Genomic DNA, 24,639 nt, shown 5'->3' on the forward strand with positions numbered 1-24,639 from the left:
TTTACAACCTGGCACTGCAACAGGGAGAGGAGCTGGCTGAGGAGGAGATGGAGGAGCTGGAGGTCTTCTCCGATGAGGAGGATGCTGACGGGGATGAGGGTGAGGAGGTCCTCAAAGGAAACGATGACGGGGATGAGGCCCGCGCACTGGCTAGACAAGGCAGGCGCGCTCGGGAGGTCTTCATAGTTGCTAGATGTGGAAGATGATGATGACATGCAGTGAGGAGACACCATAGATCCTCACAATGCATCTATGAACATTTGACTCCAGTCTGGCTCTTGGCAGCGCACATACCCTCTGCGCGAATGCTCCTGTCATGGAGATGCAGTGGAGGCCCTAAGAGTTGCTCGATTGCAGGAAGACGATGACAACATGCAGTGAAGACACTTCACAGATATTCTCATAGTCTCTGAGAATGTCTGATTCCTGTCTGGCTGAGGGCAGCTTGCTTGCATTCTGTGATCAGGGTCATATCATAGAGCCGCAGCTATGAAACTTTAAAAGCATCTGATCTTTTGTCCATCTTCAGCACCTGACCCCATCAGGGTCACAGCATCACTGGTCATAGATGCTGAAGAGATGGGGGCCAGCCCCGCCTTAAAGTGCTGTGAGCACACAGAGAGAATGACGGTACTCTGTGACGCCTGTCCACAACATTTTGGCAGCAGTGACAAGCACTGTCGAGGTGCGGGCATTAGTAATGTGTCCAGGGAGTGTGAGGCCACACCATCACTTTGGTCTGAAGGCTGCACAGAGCACAAGGAAGAGGCCCTGGACTGAGACATCTGCCTTTATCTTGTGCAGAAAGGTTTCACATCTGAGTGATACAAACACTGCTTATCAGAATGAGGAGCCATAGGCAGGGAGCCATTCTTGGAAGTTTATTGACAATAGTGAATAATATGTGCAAGTGATTAACACCTGTGCCCCAGGCTGTGCAACTACATTTTCTTAACTATCCTAACCCTGCCATTATGTTTTGGTGCTCCTCTGCCATCCACAGCAAAGGTGGAGGCAGCCTGCTGACTGCTACACCCTGTCTGTGATGACCTCTGGAGGGCTCCGGCCTGCTTTCGGGGTCCTGCTGTGTGGCAGTGGCACCCTCCAAAGCCTGTGGAGCTGGAGCTGCTGAGGTCACAGATTTCTCTTCAGAGGTTTCTTTGGGGCTTGATTGGTGGTTCTGGGTCATGGACTCTGTTGGCTGTTTCCTAGATGTGCCTGAGGAAGCAAGGGGAGATAATTCGTGCATGGCAGTGACTGTGAAACAGGAGACATCACTCATGGCATGGTTGTCTAATGGATGTTGCACTGCTGGATCTTTAATTGGTAAAGCCCCGCCAACCTCACTGTCGGCACAGGATTGGTCCAGATCCTCGCTGGCCAGCTGGATGGCTCTGTTTTCAAAGTCTGTGAGGACCTTGATTTCGGGAATTCCTCCACCGGTCTGTCGTCTTGTTTTGTGCCAGCTTGTCCAGCATTAATAGAGATGGAGAGAGTGTAAGCAGGATGCTTGCCAAGCCGGATGAGAAGTATGCCTGGCATGTGTGGGTGATGTATGGTCCCTTGGATGGGGTGAGGACAATGACGTTGAGTGTGAGACAGTGAATGGTGATATCTCTTGAACCAACATTGAGTGAGGGCCCTGTGGATGTGTGATGGATTTGTGAGTGTGTGAGTTGAGAGTGATGAGAAGAATGACTTACCCTGGTGGAACTGTGGCACTGGATGGCTGTCCTTCTTTGAAGGTTGGTTCTGACCACCGCTGCCACTGCTTCCCAACTCAGATTAGTGAGGATGCTACCCATCCTGCGGCCAGAGCGGGCATACAGACATCACGGCAATCCTCCACCACATCCAAAAGGCGCTCGAGGGACACGTCATTGAATCTGAGGGCCCCCTTTCAGGGCCATGTCTTCTTTGTAGCAATCATGGGCTGGAAGCACTGAGTGGTGTGTATGTGGCTGGACTTTAAATATGGTGCCCAGTGTGCTGAAACAGCGAGGTGATGGCATGACAGGTGAATGAGAGCTCACCCGCCTTGGAAACAGCATGTTTCCCAGGAATGCATAATTACAAGGGGCAAGTAACATTCGCGCCACACAAGTGTCAGGCAATGACCATCTCCAACAAGAGAGAATCCAACCACCGCCCCTTGATGTTCTGTGGCATTACCATCACTGAATCCCCCACTATCAACATCCTGAGGATTACCATTGACCGGAAACTGAGCTGGACTAGCCAAATAAATACGGTGGCTACAAGAGCAGGTCAGAGGCTAGGAATTGTGCAATGAGTAACTCATCTCCTGACTCCTCAAAGCCTGTCTGCCATCTACAAGGCACAAGTCATCACTTGCCTGGATGAGCGCAGTTCCCACAACACTGAAGAAACTCGACACAAAGCTGTCCGCTTGATTGGCATCACATCCACAAACATTCACTCCCTCCACCACCGACGCGCAGTAGCAGCATCTACAAGATGCACTGCAGGAATTCACCAAGGCTCCTTCGAAAGCACCTTACAAACCCATGACCACTACCATCTAGAAGGACAAGGGCAGCAGATAGATGGGAACACCATCATCCGGAAGTTCCCCACCAGGTCACTCACCATCCTGACTTGGAAATATATCGTCGATCCTTTATTGTCACTGGGTCAAAATCCTGGAACTGCCTTCCTAATAGCACTGTGGGTATGCCTACACTACATGGACTGCAGCAGTTCAAGAAGGCAGCTCACCACCACCTTCTCAAGGGCAACTAGGGATGGGCAATAAATGTTGGCCCAGCCAGCGAAGCCCATATTCCGTGAATGAATAAAAAAAAAATAATGTGGCGGGTTTGGGATCGTACAGCATGAGAAGTTACTGCTGCGGTCGGCAAGTAGAACTTGATTTTACCCGCCTGCTACCTCACTTAGTGCAAATCTGAGATGATTCTGCCCATTGAGTACAAAATCAAGGAAGTTAGAGTAAACTTTTATAAAACACTGATTCAGATTCAACTGGAGTGTTATGTACAAATCTGGAAAACAGACTTTAGGAAGAATGTGAATGCATTGGAGAGGTTGTGGGAAAGATTTACAAAAATTGTTCCGGGGATAAGAGATTTCTGTTACGTGGACAGATTGGTAAAGCTGAGGCTGTCTCTTCAGAGAAGAGAGGGTTGGGAGGGGATTTTATAGAGATGTTTAAAATCATGATGGCTCTGGCAGAATAGACAGAGAGAAATTGTTCCCGTTGGTGGAAAGGTTGAGCACCAGAGGACACCAATTTAAGATGATTGGCAATGAAGCTAATGACATGAGGAAATTTTTTTAATGCAACATGTGTTTAGGATCGGTAATGCACTGCCTGAGGGTGTGTTGGAGACAGATTCACTTGTGGCTTACAGAAGAAATTGGACACTTATCTGAAGAGAAAAGATCTGAAGGGCTATGGTGAAAGGGAGTGGGACTAGCTGAGTAGCTCATAAACAGCCTGCACAAATATGATGGACTGAATGGCCTCCTGTATTCTGTGATTCTGTGGGTTGTATTTAATGTCCTACCCCATGGCAAGTTTGGAAGCAAGGAGGAGATTTAATTGAATGGGATGGTGGCCACTGGGAACCCTGTCATCTTCCCACCTCCACCCCAATGGTGGTGTGACCTTTAAGGGGCAACTAACCCAACAGCAACAGGCCTGTTGCCACGCAGGGAACTTGACATGTAGACCCACGTGAGTTACTTGTCATCTCCCGAGAGTGGTTGATTGAGGGACCTGGCATTGGGAAGGAGGGGGCCCGCTGAGAGCCAACCCCTGCCCTTGCTGGAAACCTTCCACACCACCTACTCTGCGATCCCTACATCGCAAAACCCCTCCCTCACTCACCTCTGGCCTTCCTTGACAGATGGCTCCACAATCCTAGGTCTTCAGCAGGTATCATTCCAGCAGCAGCCACTGCCTCCCCAGTGGCACTGCTGAGCAAGAGTTTCCAGCCTCTGATTGGCCAGCAGCTCTCAGCGAGCAGGACTTCCACCGTCAGGGTCCTGATCCTGTGAAAGGCCTGCTGCTGGTTGTTTGTTAATTGCCTGATTGGCTTGTAATTCAGCGGGCTTTCCCCAAAAGAGGCAACACAGGTCTCTCACTGCTCGGCAGCCGACAGGTAAGACTCTCATTGTCTCCACAGGATTCCTCCCTGTGATTCCAGGATACTGGTAGCAGAGTTTTGTCTGGTATCTGTTAGTTTGTACTCCAGCAAGAGATCAATACTTTCATGAGTGAAGAGGGACATGCAAGAAATGAAACAGGGAAAGGATTTGTGGATGAAATATAAATAAAAAATACCTTCAGTGGTACTTGAGGTCAACATTAAACAGAAAGCAGAATCAGGGAAAGTATTTGCACCATGGGCAAAAAAAAACTTTTAGACAAAATTCAGATTTAATGTAATTTTGTTTCATAAGGCTGCTTGTCACAGTGCAGCCCAGGTAAATTTTCCCCTCTCATAGCTCATTGTGTTTCATCTTGTCTCCTCTATGTACATCATACCAAGCCTTCCCAAGGGCAATTGGGGTTGAGAAACAAATGCTGGCCTTGTCAGCGATGCCCACATCCCATGAAAGAATAAAAAAAGTCTGAAAACTGCAGATCAGTCCATTGTCTAAAAGTGTTTTAGTTATTTTAATCATAATTGAATGGATCCTTGTAGATGCTTTCATACGAGTGGTACAATATAACTCGAGGAACTTAAGACACAAAATAATTTTATGTATTTTGTTTACTTTTCAATTGTAAACTGAAATCGATATACATTGGGAATTTCTCTCTAACTTAAGGTAGAATGTTGGGGGGAGACCGGGAAGCTTTTAGAACAGCTACAGTGGAGCCAATCTTGCAGTTGAAGAAAGACTTGAAACAAAGACTGATTGAAATGCAGCATTGTCCCTTGCAGCGACTCAACCAGGGGGATGAATTTAATTCCAGCCAGATACTGCAGCAGGTATGAAACTACTTAATTTAACTTTTTTCGACTTTAAGCCTCATGTAATTTGAAGTTTATTAACAAATCATTAAACAATTTTTACCTAAGTATTGCTGAAAAAAGACATTTTGTCAAAGCTTTTCGTCTTGCACTCATCATGTCAGTGGCAAGAATACCAATGTCAGGGACGTAACAACTTTATACTATATGAGAAGAGACTGCTGATTGGTTGGCAAGTGGACACTGATAGGTGTTGCCATGGACAATGCACTAGTTAATGATGACTGACAGTTAACTGTCAAACATTGTTTGAAATTTAAACCATGCAGCATGACTCTGATTGGTCAAGGCATTGCCCTGCGGAATAAACCAGCGAATGGTTACCACTTATGTTGTTTAGCTGAAACAGGTGCAGTGTATGTACATGTTCTTTCTGTCTGCAAAGAGCAGGACCCTGTGTATTAATATATATAGCTTCCAGTACACAAAAGCGTGCCACACTGCAAGCTCGACTGACAATCTTAAATTGGTTGTCAGCATAATTTTTAGCACACTGAGGATTATTTAACAAATGTTGTTCAATCAGAGAATCACAGTTGGACACTGTGTTTTGAGTTTTGCAAGCATGGGTTGGTTGGGTACAGCCTGTACCTTGCCCTTCGTGAACAGCAGAAAGGACATGCTGTTTGATATGATCCGCCAGTCTTTGGGTTGTACAGCCTATATATCTAGTATCACACTGGCACTGAAATTCATATGCCACATTACTCATTTGTGTGATGGGCAGAATGTCTTTTTGGCTTGATGGTAGCATCCTGTTAGTGGTGAATATCACTCGTGTTGCTACTGTATAGTAGCAGCGTTATACAGCTGGCTTTACCTGTTGCTCAAATTTTGAGATACCTTGTCCTTCCAGGGTGATCTGAGGTAAACTGGGCACTTTTCAGGACCAAAAGTGGTGCTTTAGGTCCGTTCTTGAGTTTGCATGATATACAGTGTGAAATGATCTGATTAGGGTAGCCGTTATCCTGCAGGATGTCTTTGATGTGTCCTATTTCAGCATCAAGCTTGCATGGTGAGCAAATGGCTTGGGCCCTGTATATGAGGTTGCTGATAAGGCCAATCTTAGAGCATGTGTAACCGTAAGAATCCCAACGTGTATATTGACCAGTGAAGGTAGGCTTGCGGTAGACCATGGTAAAGAACCCTCAGGCAGATTTCTCAACTAGTACATCAAGGAAGGGGAGTTCATTTGACTGCTCCATTTCAAAGGTGAATTTGAATGCCGGATGGAGCCCATTAAGACATGCAAGGAAAGTATTACATGCTGCTACGGATTTAAAAATAGCAAACACATAATCCACACATCAGAAATACATAAGTGGTAGGGGGTTAGGTGTCATTCCATCGGAGACACGTTTCTCATGGAACCCAACAAAGGTGTTTGCGAGAGTTGGGCCTAGAGGGGATCCCATGGCATCACCATCTATTTGGGCATCCATGGTGTCATTAAAGCTGAACCCAACTGCACGAGTTGCCGAATTCATGAGTTCAATGAATACTGATTTACATAATGGTGACGGGTCTAGATTGCCATGATATGGTGCTGCAACGCAAATATCAATGTCTTCCTTAAGTGGAACATTGGTGAATAGGCTAGCAATATCAAATGAGCACATGGACACAGAATTGCAATCGATATGCAAGTCCTGTATGGTTTTCACAAATATGAAGGAATCCTTCACCATGTATCTGGAAAACTTGTTCAAAATTGGTTGTAACAATTTGCCCAACCATTTGGCCAATTCATGGTCTGCAGAACCAGTTATAGATAAGATAGATAAGTTAATCGAAACTAAAATTTAAAATTTTTTATACATTTTGTTTCTGTTTCTTTTTTCTCTATTAATCCAATCTTTCTTTCCCTTTTTCATTGTTTTTTCTGTACCTGATTTAATACTGAAACCACCAGTCTAATTTACACAATTTTTTTCAGTCCTTGCATGGTTAATTTCACAATCCTTCAATTTGACTGCTTGAGGAGATAAACAATTACTTGCCCTGTTCAATCAGGTCCTAGCTGCCCTGTTTTCTTTACTACGGTGTTTTCAATCTTGCATATTTAACAACTTGTCATGCAAAAAAATTAAAACCTAAACATGTAAAGGCAAGTCTAATGCACAGCAAATTTCGGCTCATTATGTTTGCCTTAAGATCTACCTCAGAATGAAGAAAACATTAATGTCAGCCAAAGCTTTACAACATTTCCTATAAATTATTATTGTTTATATTATCCTGAGGGGAGGGTAATTTAATTGTAACTTCTTAACACTTGCTATTCTTATGCTGTTTGTACAAGAAGCTCATGAAGCACATGTATTTCCTAATCTTTTTCTGAAATTAGGTGGAATGTGTAAAAAACCAACAGAAGGTCATAACAGATAAGCTTGAACGAGAGAGAAGCACCTTGGAAGAACAGATCAACAATATTGGATTTGAGGTAAATGTTTTTTTTAGAAAGAACATGAGGGTATACTTTCTAGTCTTCTGGGTGCTGAAGCATTGAAACTGGAGCATTGTGTGCTTTTGAGTTCATGCAAATTGTGAAAAGCCATCTACTCCAAATCTTCTTGGCTCGGCCATTATTTAAAATTCAGAAATTGCTCCTTTCATTATTGGAAAAGTAGTAGAGAACCTGCAATGGAGTAGGCTAAACTTCTAAATCAACTCCTGTTTCCTGACTTATTTCCAGATGCCTCAATTCACTTAGTGCCCAAAAATCCATCAGTGCCTGTCTTGAATATACTCACCTACTGAGCACCCACTATGCCTTAAGTTTGAAAATTCCAAAGGTTCGCAACGGATTGGCTGAGAGAAAATTATGTCATGGTCAGGTGGATACCACAGAGAACTGGGGGCATATAAAGAACTACCATAGGGAGGTAGGATAGAGCAGGAGGAATCAGAACAAAGGATCAGTCAGCTTGAAAACATGAAGCAAGATTTTAAGGGTGGCGTGGTTTTCGTCGCCTTGAAACTCACCCCACTCCGATGGGCTGCTCTGCAGCCATTCAACAATCTGAGAAGCTAGCAGCACCACCGGAGTGATGGCTTCTGCTGGGACTGCATCCAGTCCTGAGGAAGAAGAGTCAGGAGCTGGATGGTAAGTTGGTGGGCTTCTCAGCAGGGCCAGGGTAGGAGACCCCAAGGTGATGAGGAGTAAAGAGTGGGGGCACTGGTCAGTAGAAGGGCACCCTGGTTGGGGGAGGGGGGTGCAGACCTTGGGGTACCTCTGATTACCAAAGGGAGCCTGTGAAGGAGGCATTGTGCTCTCCTTTCCCGCCCAAGGACCAGGCAGACACCTGCCAGTATTCCCACCCATCACTGACCTCCTCCTGCCAGTCTGAAACCTGGCAGGAAGTGGCACAAATGGCCATTAATCGGCCACTTAAGATCCTCAATTGACATGAGTCCATTAAATTGTCCATTAAATTGTGGCCAGATTGGACATGGGTGGGTAAGCAGCAGGAAAGTTACCCATGGAATTTTATGAGCCCCTACCTGCAAACCTGCCTGCAGGGGTCTGTAAAATTATGCCCAAGGTCAGTTGCTCTCCAAAATATTGGGGTAATATCCATCTTTTGTATTTACTGCCTTGTTACTGTGCGCAACTAGTCCTTGATCTTTAAAATTGTTGATTGCTATTGTATTAGTTATCTTGTTGAATCTTTCTACAGTGGCACAATAGATGTACATGGATATACATGCTTCGCTCTCTTTTGCGTTCTTTCATCTTGTACTACTTACGCCATGAAATACTCTATTTGAAGTACTTTAAAATTGATACCCATCATTCATTTCAGTTTGAAATGGCCACTGCCATGGGACTTCATAGATTGCACTTAAAGACTTCAGATTCTTGGAAAGTTGTGATGACTTCTAGGCTCACTGAAATCTGTATTTCTCCTGAATGCACTGATGCCAATCTACTGATAGAAGGAATTAATAAGGAAGCAGGAAAGTGTTTAAGCTAGTGATATTGGAGGAAAAGACTAAACAATAGGAATCAAGAAGCTTGGGAGTTATAAGGCAAACATTCCTTCGGACATAAGAGAGAGGTTAAAGCAAAAGTTGGTGATAGAGTGACAAAGAAGAGTGTAAAGGAAATATAAAATAAAGACAGCAAAATCAGAAAGGTCACTTGAAAGGTTAATTCTGTTTCTCTCTCCACAGATACTGCCAGACCTGCTGAGTATTTCCAGCAATTTCTGTTTTTATATAAAATTTCCAGCATCTGCAGTATTTTAATTTGTAAAGGAAGTATAAGTGAGTCAGGATTCAATAGTTTATTTAAGAGTGTGAAAAGCATTAGAAATAAAGCTGAATTGTGGGTAGACTTATAGGCATCAGTTTTCCTTTATTATGCACCCATTTCCTATACATTAAGCAAAGGAAAAATATGTGGAGACCTGTTACCCAGACTTATGCTCACATCCATGGAGGAAGAGTACTGCTGCCTGGAACAGGTGGAAGCCTTTAAATAAAAAACTGGAGTGATACGAAAATACCTTGCTCGTCATTTTTATGTGCCTCTTTCTGGGAAAGTCCCAAATGCATCAGCAGCATTTGGAAGAGGACCATTGAGATTGTGCCCAATCTCCTCAAATTTAGAAAATCTGAAGGAAGTCTCGAAACTCTAAATAATGAGCGAAGGGTTACTTTTTTAACAACTGTCTGGTTTTGCATACAATATTTGGCTCTCTTTTAACATATGCTAGGAAATCCCATACCTACTCTGAAACCAAATCTTAATTTAAGGAATGAAAAATCTCCAGAAATTAATATTAAAGTGTCATTGATAAAATTCAAATATATATAAAAAGAAAAGAAATCTTTTGTCATTCAGAGCTTCTTCACACAGGTGGGACATAACTTTATGCTGTGATAGCTTGTGACCCAGAAGCAGTACAGTTAGGAAAATTTGTAATTTCTCTAAAATGTCCGTGGAACTGTAAATGCTATTAAGAATGTTTGAAAAGGATTTTTGAAAGTTTGCATCAATTCTAAAGGGATCAATTGTACTTTTCTTGGATAATAAGAAACACTCATCCATTTGACCTGGTGACCTTTGATTTGGAAGTAGTACCAATAGGGAGGAAGTTAAGATATGGAAGCATCTACCAGAAATAAAGGAGAGTTGAAGGCAGAAGGTGATCAACACACTGATGCAGAAACAAAGAAAAAGCAGACAGAGACAGAAAAAGGAACACACACAATTCGTGTGAGGTGAAGGTCTTGGTAGTAAGAAGAAAAGTAGAATTCCAGAAGCTCTTAGGGAAACGATGTATAAGTAAGCTAAAAGGAACTGAATCCTAAAAAGTGGTGTGAATAGCTCAGGCATGAGAAGGATCTGAGAGTTTATATTAGATGATCAGACCATGAGCCAGATATTGTTGGAAAAGGAACTCTTGAAAGCTACATCATCAAGAGTGATGAGACCCACGTGAGAGAGAATTCATAGATGTGTGCCTTGTTGGTGCTAACCATATCAGGGTCCTCAGACAAAAAATGCCTGCCAGTGAATGTGACTCGAGGGCAGAACCAACTGAGTTGGATATACTGTGAGATTGCACATGATGCCACATTTGTACGGGAATGATGTGGGTGTTTGTGGTTGTGTAATATGTATCTTTGTTGTATCGACTATTTAAAGTGATATTTACCTGCTTTATGTGAAATATCATTTGCCTGTTAATTCATGTTTAAATTGTGTTGGTTCTGATTCATGTTAACGTAAAGGCCACAAAAAGTGGAATCTTGTTGGTAATTTCTTCATTTGGGCGTTGTTTGATAAATTTAGTTATTTTGGTTTACAGTTCCTCCACAAGAATTATAACAATCACTAAAATTGAGCAAAATGCACACCAGCATTCCATCCTAAACAGGAAACATCATGAAGCTATGTTTGCATATTTTTAATTTTGATTTCATATGTAACTAAAGTTTTGTGGAAATGCCCTTTAGCCATCATGAAAGACTGACTAGAAACCTACACTCAACAATTTTGTAGCTCTCATTTACAAATTTCACATTCACTGCATTGATACTATTTCAAATATTATTGGAAATGGGGATAATTGGGAGGAAAATTATATAGAGGAGTATCACTATTCATGATTTTCCCTCTTCTTTTATAATCAGGATGAAATCCCCCCTCATCTTGATGAAATTCCAGAAGATGTACATTACTTGGAATGCCCATATCCTGACTTGAAAGTCTCTGTTCTCCAGGAGTTCCAGAATCTAAATGTAAAATACAAATCTCAGCTCGAGGATATCAATCATCAACTTAAATTTACAGACAGGTAAAATAACAATTATGCAAGAATGAATCAATGTTCAAATTATCTTCTAGCTACATAGGTGGAAACACTCTTGAAGCTGCAACAGGTGTGCTTATATGACCCTATAAAGCAAAGAGAGACTTTCACTTCCTGCCACCCCATTCATGCTGAAAACCAGGGTGGTTGGAGGATGATTTTTTTTAAAATTTCCAACCTGTCAATCCAAAGGTTGCTATTTAAGGTCATTTTAGATAAGAAAATGGAAATGGATTAATTTTGCATTCTCTCCAGAACAATGCAAGATAGAACCTGTTGACTTTTTGTTTTATTTTCATACATTTTTCTGCACATATAGACACCCCTTTAGATGTCATTTCTGTTACGGTTAATTGGGGTTTTCTTGCATAAACCTTAAGTATGTAGATAATTTAGAACCTTTGTTGTGATTCATTATAAATAAAACAGTACTTGCCCAACTGTGTGTATTAATATTGCAATATCAATAGATTTTATTAAAAAGCAACAAAGCCAAACTAGAAGTTGTAAAAAGGATACCGTACTAAAACGCTTATGAAAAATAAACGCTTGTTGCTATGTGGCACCACAGCTTGGTTCTGTGGTATAAAAATGGCGTGCTACGGTTTTAGTCTTAGGACTGATTTTACTTTCAATTGTATTTGCTTAGTTCCCAACTAAAATGAGAGGAAAAGGAAATAGATGTAATGCCTGGGCCAGGATTTTCAATTCTGCCCGCCGGAACAATTCCAGATTCCAATATATATAAATAAAAACAAAAAACTGCGGTGCTGGAAATCCAAAACAAAAACAGAAATACCTGGAAAAACTCAGCAGGTATGGCAGCATCGGCGGAGAAGAACAAAGTTGACATTTTGAGTCCTCGAAACGTCAACTTTGTTCTTCTCCGCCGATGCTGCCAGACCTGCTGAGTTTTTCCAGGTATTCCTGTTTTTTAATTCCAGATTCGAACTTCACCCCACATCAACGTCGTTGGTGTGATTCAATTTTTAAATTTAGATGAGCTGATTAGCCCAGGCGTGGGTTCAACTCCCAGTTGGTGCCGGGAGCATCCTGGAGGTGGGCCATAGAACTGGAGGGCCCTTTGAAAAGGCAAGCAGCAGCCATAACACAGCCACTCGCTGTGAAAACATCTGCACAGGTAGCTGATTGGGATCAGGCTGGTGTTGGAAGGGGCACACGGGCATGGGCAGTCCCAAGATTTACAGATGCCTCCTTGGAAGTCCTCAGTAAGGCTGTGGCTGGGAGATTTTGTTTCCAGCCTCCACCTGAAACCTCCACTGCCCAAGAGACCTAAAGGACATAGCTGAAGTGTCAGAGGAGGTCAGCAGTTGCAGCATGACCAGGAGGCAGTTGAAGAGGTTGATGAGGGGGCCACGCCTCAGGGGGCACTGAAATCATCCATTGACTCCTCGGGCCCTCCGACTCAGGAACCATCCCTGCCATGAGGCCCTTTCTCATCCACCTGATCCAGTTCCAGGCCTCTTTGTATAGCAACATTGTGGAGCACGCAGCAGACAACCACAAAACAGGACACTCTAACTGGCTTGTACTGGAGGGTACCATCCAACCAGTCAAAGCAATGGAAGCGCATCTTCAACATGCCAATGGTCTGCTAAATGCAGGCCCGTGTTAGAAGATGGCTCTGAATGTAGCACCTCTTTGCCTCCATATCTGGCTACTGGATGGGGTCATGAACTACTCTTCAGAGAATAACCTTTATGCCCTTGCAGCCACTGAAGGAGTCTGTATTTTGGCCTGAAGAGGTGTGACACCTGGGACTCTCGCAGGAGGCAGGAATCGTGACAGTTGCCCAGGAACTGAGCACAGAGCTGAGAGATGCGCTTCTTGTTGTCACAAATCTGCCAGACATTCAGTGAATGGCAGCCTTTTCTGGCAAGGAATCAGGCTGGCTGCCCATTGGTACCTTGATCGCGACATGGGTGAAATCAATGCTCTCCTGGAACTGGGATAATCCATTGATGGTGGCCAAGCCCAATGCTTTCTGTGCCAGTGTTGGCCCAGCTATCTCAAAATGTAAGCATTCTCCCATCCTCCGGAATAGGGCATTCACAACCTGCTTCATGGGGTGATGAGCTGCTGACTGTGAGATGTCAGCTAGATCTGGAACAACCCAAGGGCACAAAAGTTCAGGGCAACATTGACCTTGATGGTTGCAAGTAGGAGACTGCCATGGGGGCCACGAGGCATCTGGTCGTTGTGGACCATCTGCCTGGATAAACATAATCTCCTCTGGCAGTGATGCTCTGTCACTTGAAGGTAGCTTTATGCAGTACTCCCAAAGTCTTGGCTAGTGCCTTCTTCTTCTTGCAGCCCCTCTCTGTGCTCCTCTGACCTGCCCCTGAACATGCTACTCCTTGCTACTCAGTGCAATGTCAGAGTAGCCTGTTCCTGTCTCTGAGTTGCCAATGGTTTGTGCAGCAGGGCTTCCTCTGCCAGCTTCTGCTACCCAGTTGATGCCAGCAGTCTGAAGGTGCATTCAGGACTTCTACCTGTTACTGTTGAGAAATACATGCCTCTAAGCATGAGCAATAGCAACTCTGTGTACATGGTTGAGCAGCTGAGCATTATTGTCCACCTTTTAAATGAGTTGACCTGTGCTTCCATTATGCCTGATGGCTCCCTGTTGTGTGCACGCCATGTTTACCCTGCTATCTTAGACATTATGTGCTCCCCATGCCTGCCGATTGAAATTCTGAAGCTGGCCCAGCCCAGTGAGGCAGTTGAATTAGCTCCACAGCTAGACACTTCATTGGTGGCATGGTAGGTTCCAGACACCTGCTCCTGCACCCTCCCATTGAAAATTGCATCGCTTTCTAGAGGCATCCAGTGTTATCCTTTGGGAATGCAATTTTCAAAGTGTGCCTGTACCTGTTCCTGGCCCTACTGGCAATTGAAATTTCAGCCCCTGGTCTCTGCTACATTACCATTATTCCAAGATATGCCCTGGCATGGTGGTGTCAGGTGGAATACCTGTTTCTGTATTACAATAGGTGTTTCCTTATAGCAATCAAGTAAGCAAGGACCTAGAATTTGCAGTTGTAATGACAGCGAAACTGTTAGTGTTCACTGTCATTAATATTGCTGACATCCACATATAATAGTTAAATGTGGAGATCTGGAAGTTGTTGTGAGCGATACCCTATTCCTCCACAGGGTGGTTTGTTGCAACCTACGCAGATACAATTAGTTCAGAATCAGTGGTTGGATGTGAACTTCAACTTTTTACGCACTATTCTCACTGTAAAAACCATTGAAACTGTCAAGTATTGTATAATGAGGAATAGCTAAGTTTTTAATGGCATACTAAATTATATTTGTTACTGAACGTTCTCCCAGACCCTGAAAAACTAATGTTAGTTGTCTGGAGTGTCATATTTTCCACTCCACGATAAAAGTTTAATAGACCTTAATCCCATGTGCATGTCCCAATCTTTATTTTGCTTTCTGTATGATGATTAAAATGTGAATGATAATCAATGCTTTTCACTTCCTAGTTTGCTGTCTGTGAGAATTCTGCAATCTGATTGACTACTTAGCCTACTTGATGACTTCATTGTTCCTGATAGTCACAGTTCCCCAGAGATAGTGCCAGAATAAAATTGATGTAATAAGGGATATTGATGCCACAGTGCCAGCTAAAACTTTGTGGGCAGTTTTCTTCAAGATTAGCATTAAGTAACTACAAAAAGTGACCACTGACCACAAAATATGGGCCATTGCATGGGGAGGCATTTCTGGCCTTCCCACCTCATTTTCCTCCTGAATTTCTGGTGGAGTATCCATATTACGGAGTGTTCGTATTAGGTAGACCGAAGGCATCACACCCAGACTCCTTCTGATCTGAGAATCAGGCAGTGGAAAGGCAGTAGCAACAAAGTAAAGTCATAAAGTCATTTATGGCACAGGAGGGCATTCAGTCCATCGGCCAATTCCCCCACTCTATCCTCATAGTCCTGCAAGTTTATTTTCTTCAAGTGCTGAACCAAAATCCTAGACCTGCCTTTAAGTCTGGTCTCTATCACTTCTTCCTCAGGGACTGCCTGTCCCAGCAATGACCACTGCTCGTCCTGGCTCCAAAAGCATGACGGAACCCATGTGAAGCCTTTTGGAGATGCACAATCATCGGAATTAGCTTCCTGGGAAAACTTCCTTCTTTGTTAAAGCACTCTAAATGCACCAGAAACAATGAGAAAATGCAATCAATTAAGTTTTCCTTTCTTATATTGCAATAATAAATAAGTCATTTATCTTTAGGTTTGCAGTTAAGGGCATTTCTCCTTTTTCAGGAATTGTGGATGGACTGAAGAAGAACATTGGACTTTTCAAGTTATTGTAGACCTGTACTCTCACGAGACACAGAATCGAAACATACCGTACATGGATATGCTGTTGAGGCTGCTGCCACACAAGTCCAAGCAAGAACTGGTCAGTTCTTTGTTTTGAATGTTGAGGATGTATGTATGGGATTTCGAAGTGTTATTCCAAGATCATTTTCTCTTTGTTAGGATAAGCAACATATAACTGTTGGAGGTCCTTGAAATATTCAGTGAACTTATCCAGAAAACTGTTAAATTTGCAACAAATACTTAACTGGGAAGATGTTTGAATCTGAAGAGTCAGCCAAAGACCTATAAAAAAAGTTAGGTAAAATCTGCAGAATAAAATTCAATATGGATAAATGTATGGAATTTTAAGAAATGACAGAGAACCATGCAACATACATTCTCTATGGATGATATTGAAATAGTTACAGTTGAAGTAGAGGGATCTGCAGGTACTTGTAGACTCAGTGCTTAACATTTCCATTTACTGTTGCGCTGATGAACTATATTGCCAAAACAGATCTGTGTTAAAATCATTCAGTGCTTGGGTCAGCGTGAACCTTGAGCATTGAATCCAATTTTGGTCACTATTTACAAAACAGACATTGAATGCCTGAGGATAGTGTCAAGAGTCAGAGAATTGAATGCTGAAGGAAAACTTGGCCCATTCAACCTTGAAATTCAGCAACTAACTTCATCATTAGCCAACTATTATAGGAACTCCTGTGAATGCCCCCCAGTTTAAGGCATGAGCCCAAGCCCTATTATCATATTTCTGATTGTCCTTAGTTGCTCTTTCATTGACATTTTGTGAACTGCAGCCACATCATGACTTGGAAGTTGTGGATGCCGTTGACTAATTCAAGGATTAGTTCATATACGTTTTGAAAGCATTTCCTCCATCAAAGATCCCACTACCCTCTGCCAGTCACACAATTGTTGGATGGGGATAGGCTACTTAAAACAGCATTGAGCGGTCACAGGTGGTAATGTCAATGCCATTATGGTGACAGGTTATGACATCTGAGCTGACATACTCATAGTGGTATTTACAATGATATACAAAAGATAAACCGGATACTGCTCTGTGAGAGCAGAATAAGAGGTCATAGGTTCAAATTAGCAAAAATAAAATTTGGTACTGATATAAGGAGATGTTGTCCTCACACAGCGTGATCAATGTGTGAAAGTAGTGAAGATAAAACTCATTTAAAAAGGGACTGATTTCCAGAATATGAGTTAGACTTAGGACAGAATCATCTCAGATTTGCACTAAATGCGGTAGTGGGTGGGAACAAGGACATTTTACCTGCCATCCACAGTGGCGGCTTTTCATGCCATATCATCCCAATCCTGCCCCATTAATAATGCATTACTGGCAAATGTGCCATTTCGATGATGGGTGGGTTCTCATTTGCCCGCTATGCCATCACCTCACTGCTTCATCACGCCAGATGCCATGTTTAAAGTGCAGCTGCATGAAGACCTCTCAGTGCTTCCAGACAAGGATGCTGCAAAGAAGACATGGCCCCGAAAGATAAGAAGACTGGAGCCCCCTGATTCAGTGACACTTCCCTGGAATGCCTTTTGGACTCCTTGGAGACCTGCCATGATGTCCTCTACCCCAGCCCTGGCCGCAGGAAGTCCAGCAATCTCACCATTCCAGCTTGGTAGGTGATGGCAGTGATGATCAGTGCCAATGCTGCACAGCAGAGGTTAGCCATCCAATGCAGAAAAAAGTTGAATGATCTCAGCTGTGCTACCAGGCTAAGGAAACCATCCCATCACTCTAAACTCACACACTCAAGCTGATAACACGTTCACTGGCATCTCACTCACTGCCAGCTCAAGGGATATCACCACTCAGTCTCTTATACACACCATCACATCTCCAAATGGCCTCTGTAAACTGCCTGCTCAGCACTCACCATCCTGAGGCCAGTTGCACGTATCAACTTGTGCCCCCATACATACCCTAGATACCCCCCTTCCCCAGAACAGCCTTAGCCCTGCAGTCATTGAAAAGCCTTATGGCTAGTCTGGAAGGTAGAGACCTGCCCATGAGCTCCCCTAAAAGTGATGTGGTGCCGCCTGTGAAGCCTGGCACTGATGACTGTGAATGCTGTCTGAAGCACAGTAGGCAAACAAACCTCGAAGTTCCAAGCGAAGCGCAGCTTGCCAGGTGCATGTACAGGTGCTTACGTACAGTTGTGAAACACACCAGCATGCAATCATGCCGACATGCTTGGATGATCCAGCATGAGGGGCTGATTCCAGCAAGCTGGGCTAATAATGATATGCAGATATATTACAATGAAGTTCCTGACGTCCGACGGCGGGAAACGAGGTCCGCCATTGAGGGGCAGAGAGTTAATTGGAAACATTATGAAACCAATTTTTGGCCATCTCGCCATATTGTCCACTCACGCTACCAAACACGCCCACCAACAACTGGTACAGAAGATTCTGCCCTTAGAATTCCGCATACTAGAAAATCATATGAGGGACATCCATTGTCCATTTCCACTTCTGACTACACGAATGGAACTCCCACCTACTTTTACTGGGAATCTTCACTATACATTGTAGACTTGACTTGGAAATCTGTAGAATCAGCTCCAGTGAGTTCGGGCATTAGTCCAGCAAACCTGTGTCAATAGCATAAAAGTGCCCTAAATTTGTACTTATTAATATGACTAATATGAATATTCCATACTTTAGCACCACATTGCTCTTCTGAAACTAGGAAGAATGCATATTATTGGAGCAGTGAAGAATGTTTTGCATATGCCTTGAGTTGGGAATAACTTACATTGTGTTAAAAAGTGATTAAGTATTCCACCTTCAACTTGATGAGCAAAATAATGCCCAATATAATTTAATATAATTTGCATATATTCCTTTTAAGATTTTTCTGGCAGCGTTTTGAATGACCCATTTAGATGAGAAAAAAATACACTAAAACATAGATTTGTGTTGAGAAAGTAACAAAATCTTTGTTCTAGATTGACCACTGGAGATTATGGGATGGATTTCAGTTTAAGAAAGAGCACCAGAAGGTTCTGATTCAGAACTGGACTCGTGACAAGAAAGACTTGCTGATGAAGACAGTGATGATATTTGCTGAAGCCTGTATTGCTCATGAGGCTGATCTGTTGCTGGCAAATGACAGGCGGAAGCAGCAGGAAATCTGTGCTGAATTAAACCACAAGGTAAGCAGAAACATTGATTTATACACACATCACAATCTGGTTGCAGACCAAACTGGAATTTTTTTGTATATGTACTTTACATAAACATTTAAAATAATTTGATTTTCTCTATCCTCCTGAAAGCTGGTTCCCCCATTCATCATTCCTTTCACAGTGGCTGTTCTAGTGATGTTTGTTGGTATGTGACTATTTACAGATTTTAATCTTTAGTGTTGAGATGACTTTCTGACAATGAATAAATCAAGATAAAGTTGTTTGAAGGTATTTTATGTTTTCAAATTTTACTAAAGTAGAGTCCTTAGTCCTTACAACCTGATATGGAAAGAATTATTGTTCTTAGATCAGAGCCACATTTGGATTTCTACACATTGCTTGTAATTCATTTGCAGTATTACTTAAAAAATGGATTGAAAATTATTCTTCAAAGAAATAAAATGAATAAACAACAGAAATTTTACTTTAGGATTGCAATTAAGAATTTAGCATCATGTGAAGAAAATTTCATTTCAAGCAAGCATTATTTAAACCATTAAGTTCAGTGTCTGAAAGAAAAACCTGTTTAGATGCTAACCAAATTAATGCCAAATTCATGTTTTCAATTAATGTTTGATTTTTTCAAACTACGTTTGAAATGCAGTAAGGGATTAAGATCGTGGGTATATGATTTTAGGATTTTACAATGCGATATAGTTCATTTTTTTTAAGTACATGCAATTAGGACTAACTCTTGAGTTTGGAGTCACGGGGCAAGATTTTGCTTCTGGGGGTAAGTAGACAGAGCCTGTCTACATTTTGAGTTTTTGAAGAGAAAGGTTGCTAATTGGCTGATATGGCAATAATTATTGTTCTTGCAGGTGCAGGATTTAGGTGGGACTGCTGATGTGTAGCCTTAATTTAAAGCCATCACGACAGTCATTACTATGGCAGGTATTCAAAAGAAGAAATACAAGAACTCAAGAGATAAGAAGGGAGGCAGAGACCTAGAACCTGAGTTAGGGTTGCCTCTTGCTTCTTAAATGCAGACCTTGAGACCGTCTTGCATGCTTGAGGGGTGGAGGAAGGTGCTCCTTCCGGAGGTTGGAAAGAGAGGGTCACCCAGCTCCATAAAACAGGCATGGTTGGAGGTGGCCAAATTAGTCAGAAGCAGAAATGTAGTGCAGAGGAACTGAGTGCAATGCTCAAAAGGTTCAACGACCTCTTCACCCTGACAAGGTGAGTGCAACATGACACCCTGATGATAGACCTCTCAGTATGCAACATCCAGCAGACACACCAGCTGAGAAGCCTGAGAGTGCATGCTACTCCTAAATATTGGAGTAATGTATGCCCAAGGTACTTACTGATCCTTTAGCAGGTCTCAGAACCATAGCACTGTGAGGACTTGCATGCATGCAGCTTTTTATGTATATGAGCAGCCCTCGCAGGAGAAAAGGGCATATAATGCCTGAGAGAGGGAAGAGGAGTGCTTAGCATCATCGCTACATTGAAGGAGGGAGCCCAGGAAATCACCAAGGGGGCTCAGCAGATACAAGTTGGGGAAGGTGAGATGGGCACACCTGTAGAAGAGGGTGAAAAGATATCACAGTCTGTAGATGAACGGGTTGAGTGCAGTTATCCCCTTCCGACAACATGTCAAAGACTCAGCTTCATTGGGAAGCCTCAGCACTGCAGAGGTTTCGGCTGTCAAAGGCTAGTTCTCAGGATCTCCTTATTCTATTGCTCACAAATTCTGTCATGGAGGATGAACACCTGATTCCTATCATGGCACTGGGGTCATTGGAAGAAACCAGGACAGCGGAACCAGCACTGTCATATCCTACAAGTGCATCCTCCACCAGTGCAAATACACTCACTTTCCTGGGTCCTTGCATGTGGTTAGAAAGGGTGGCACTGGGCGAAGAGCACAGCACTGTTGAGTGAGAGGAGGCAACAGAGACAGAGGCAGCTGTGGGAAGTCCCCCTTGGAAGTTGGCCAGAAGACATGGCCATGCTCAACTGGGCACAGATGCAGGGCCTCGGGAGTCACAATAAAGAAAATTCTACCTATAATGGCAGCAGCAGATGTGCCCTCATATGTTGAAGTTCCCTGAGGCAGTGTAGGTTCATAGGCTAAGAATGGAGGACTCTGATCAGTTCATTTGTGCTACTTTATCTCAGAGCTTTGAACGCAGCAGCTCTTCCACTGAGAGAGTGGCCAACCTCATAAATAGCCATATGTGACGGTACTCTGAGAGGATGCAGGAGCATGCACAGAATCCATGCAACTCTGTATCATGCACTGGCCTGTGTCACTGGTGGCACAAAGTTGCATGAAGTGGATACCAGTTTCTGCTTCCATCCAGCTATTAGGAGCACCATCTAAGGGCTGAATGAGGATGAAGAAGCCTTCCCTCACATGGCACTATCATTGTTGGACCTTCTGACTCTATGTGGCAGGGACCTGTGACGGAGGTCATCCATGGTTCTGAGAGTTGCTGAAGGATCAGTAAGTACCCTGGACATACATTACTCCAATATTTAGGAGTAACATGCGCCCTCAGGCTTCTCAGCTGGTGTGTCTGCTGGACGTTGCATACTGAGAGGTCTATCATCAGGGTTTCATGTTGCACTCATTGACACCAGTGCAACTGCCTCTGGAGTTACCCCCATTGGCACCTCCATTACGAGGATGACTGTCATGTGCATCTCAACTACAAATGGACCCAAATAAGCAGACTGCTTCCCCTCATCCATGGCCACAAGGGCACACCATTTGAAGTAGCTGAGAGCGAAGGCCACTGTAGAGCACTTGTAAATGTGTACTCTGTTACTTTCAGAACACACTGTAAATATTAACACATGACTCCAGGAATGTGAGCTTCCATTTTTTAATGGTGAAACTGGAAAAGAGGGAACGATATGGTGAACAGAAGCAAAGGTCTTTGAACAGGGGCAGTGTGAATGCTGGACAGATGTGTATCATTCATTGGTGGTGAGAATGGATCTCATCAAGACTGCATCTTCAATGGAAGTATGCTCATAGGCAAGTCAAAGTGAGTTCCTGGCTTAGAAGGACTCAGCTGAAATATGCCTGGATCAGATGTTACATGATGTTAGTGGCATTCCGACAAGACCCTTGAGTCCTGTGCAGGCCCTGGCCATTTCCTTACACAATGTGGGCAGCTCTCTGTTCTCCATTTTCCTCCTGTTCCTCTTCCACCTCCTGCTCCTCCTTTTCTCCCAATGAGCTGTGTCATTTCAGGGCCTCACCCTTTTAAAGGCCCATGCCCCTATGGAGGACCATGTTATATGGAGCGCGCAGTAGACCACCATGATCCATGAAACCCTGCAGGAATGTACTTCAGGGAGTCACCCGACCAGACCAGACACTGAAACTGCATCTTCAGAAGCTTGAATGGTTCAAGAATGGTTCAGAAGCCCAATGGTATTCCCTGTGATCAGATAGCTTCGGTTTTAGGGCCTCTGCGGCTCTTTCTTGGGGTTACTTACAAGGGTGGATAGCCATCTCTTTGAGGAATATTCTTTGTTCTCTTGAACCCATCCACAAAGTTTGGATGGTGGAATGAATAGCTGCGACACTCAGTTGGTGCAGGATGAAGGCATCAAGACAGCTGCCAGGATAGTGAGCGTACACGTGCAGGAAGCTTTTGCAGGTTAGGAGAACGTTGAGCAAGCAGAAGCCTTTCAAGATGATGAAGCTCACTGGCTGTTTACTCGGCACCTTGATGGCCATATGACTACAATCGATGATACTGCCCTTTGTGCCTGCCAGACCCCATTGTCTGAAATTTTATGTGCTACCCAGCTCTCACAAATAGGTGTGCTACTGCTTGTGAGACACCATTAAGGTCCACTGCTGATCTTGGAAGAGCGAGAGATGCAGTAGTTTAAGGTCACAGTAACTTTGATGACTACCAGCAGAACATGGTGAGCAATGAAGTGAGACGTGAGGTCTTCCACTCTGAAGGCACAAATCTCAGTGACCATCAGCCTAGATAGGTGCAGAGTCTTCTGCGGTACTGGTTTTCCAACACATCCAGGTAGTTCCTTCTTTAGCAGTACGCCCTATGCTGCGGGTATGGCCTCCGTTCCATTCCTGCCCCTCATCCCTCTCCTCATTCCTCCTTGTGTCCAGAGCTTTCCACCTACTGCTGAGGATGTTGATCTTCTTCACCATTTGACTCAATATCTGTGAATCCTAGTTTCTTATCCAGTTGTTGACATGCTTGTGCTCAGCTGCACTGACAATAATTTCGGGAATTCTAGCCTCTCCGCTTAATGACCCTATGATGTCAGGTTGGTCACGACCCTCTGTACTATCCAAGCATGTACAGGTCACTCTCCCTACAGCCCCTGCTCACTGATGGCATTTGTGTGGCAATGGCTGAGTGTCCCCCTCAGCTGTGCTCCCTTTTATGGACCCACCTACTTTCATGGTCTGTGTTGCTACCTTCATGCACCTGACTTTCCCAACAATTGGTGATATTATTGTATCTATCAGTTATGTTTTGCGGGCCTGCCATTTTGATTTTTTAGCCTGATTTTGCCTACTCTCCTTTACCTGATTTTTGAGATTAACCTTCTCCCCAACCCAATACTCGAGACAGCCAATTCTACTGTCTTAAACCAATTGCCATGGTACTGCAGCACTACCACTTTGAGGGAGTTTATAATGAAAGTGTATAAGTAAGGATCAAATGTATAAGTTTGAAATGCAGCCTGCATTTTGTTTGCACTCATTTTCACCTTTTCCACCTTAGCATATCTGAAGAGTACATTTGCTCTAAGCTTCCTGTGTGCAACACCATAGGAGATTAACTGGTAAAATATTAATTCTTATGTCTGCACATGTGATAATATTTTCTTCATAATACTCTACATTGACATTTATCATAGAAACTACCGGGATAAATTTGTCATGCTGCAATTGCACTCTACTGCCAGTAGTAACATTGTAGTGGTCTCCTCTACATTGGAGAGACCAAACGTAAACTGGGCAACCGCTTTGCAGAACACCTGCGGTCTGTCTGCAAGAATGACCCAAACCTCCCTGTCGCTTGCCATTTTAACACTCCGCCCTGCTCTCTTGCCCACAAGTCTGTCCTTGGCTTGCTGCATTGTTCCAGTGAAGCCCAACGCAAACTGGAGGAACAACACCTCATCTTCCGACTAGGCACTTTACAGCCTTCCGGACTGAATATTGAATTCAACAACTTTAGGTCTTGAGCTCCCTCCTCCATCCCCACCCCCTTTCTGTTTCCCCCTTCCTTTTGTTTTTTCCAATAAATTATATAGATTTTTCTTTTCCCATCTATTTCCATTATTTTTAAATATTTTTAAATCTTTTATGCTCCCCCCACCCCCACTAGAGCTATACCTCGAGTGCCCTACCATCCATTCTTAATTAGCACATTCGTTTAGATAATATCACCAACTTTAACACCTGTGTTCTTTTGTTCTGTTGTTTGTGACATCTTTTGATGATCTGCTTCTATTACTGCTTGTTTGTCCCTACAACCACACCAACCCCCTCCACTTCTCTCTCTCTTCCCCCACCCAACCACCCCCCCCCCCCCACCGCCACACCTTAAGCCAGCTTATATTTCACCCCTTTCTTGGACTCACTCAAGTTCTGTCGAAGGGTCATGAAGACTCGACACGTCAACTCTTTTCTTCTCCGCCGATGCTGCCAGACCTGCTGAGTTTTTCCAGGTAATTCTGTTTTTGTAACATTGTG

The 24,639-nt window shown here is 43.5% G+C and overlaps 1 protein-coding gene across 4 annotated transcripts in view; it reads left to right on the forward strand.

Moving 5' to 3' along the window:
- Positions 1–24,639, forward strand: part of LOC121285017 (coiled-coil domain-containing protein 148-like) — a 108,305-nt gene that overhangs the window by 61,054 nt on the left and 22,612 nt on the right. For 3 of the 4 annotated variants that reach the window (XM_041201093.1, XM_041201094.1, XM_041201095.1), the window contains exons 6-10: positions 4,819–4,982; positions 7,369–7,464; positions 11,166–11,329; positions 15,655–15,793; positions 18,696–18,902. In XM_041201093.1, the coding sequence (XP_041057027.1) occupies positions 4,819–4,982; positions 7,369–7,464; positions 11,166–11,329; positions 15,655–15,793; positions 18,696–18,902 (770 nt within the window). The remainder of the gene's footprint in view (positions 1–4,818; positions 4,983–7,368; positions 7,465–11,165; positions 11,330–15,654; positions 15,794–18,695; positions 18,903–24,639) is intronic. The other variant, XM_041201096.1, reaches the window with a different exon arrangement.

This window comes from Carcharodon carcharias, chromosome 12 (genome assembly GCF_017639515.1).
Source record: "Carcharodon carcharias isolate sCarCar2 chromosome 12, sCarCar2.pri, whole genome shotgun sequence".
Lineage (NCBI taxonomy): Eukaryota > Metazoa > Chordata > Chondrichthyes > Lamniformes > Lamnidae > Carcharodon > Carcharodon carcharias.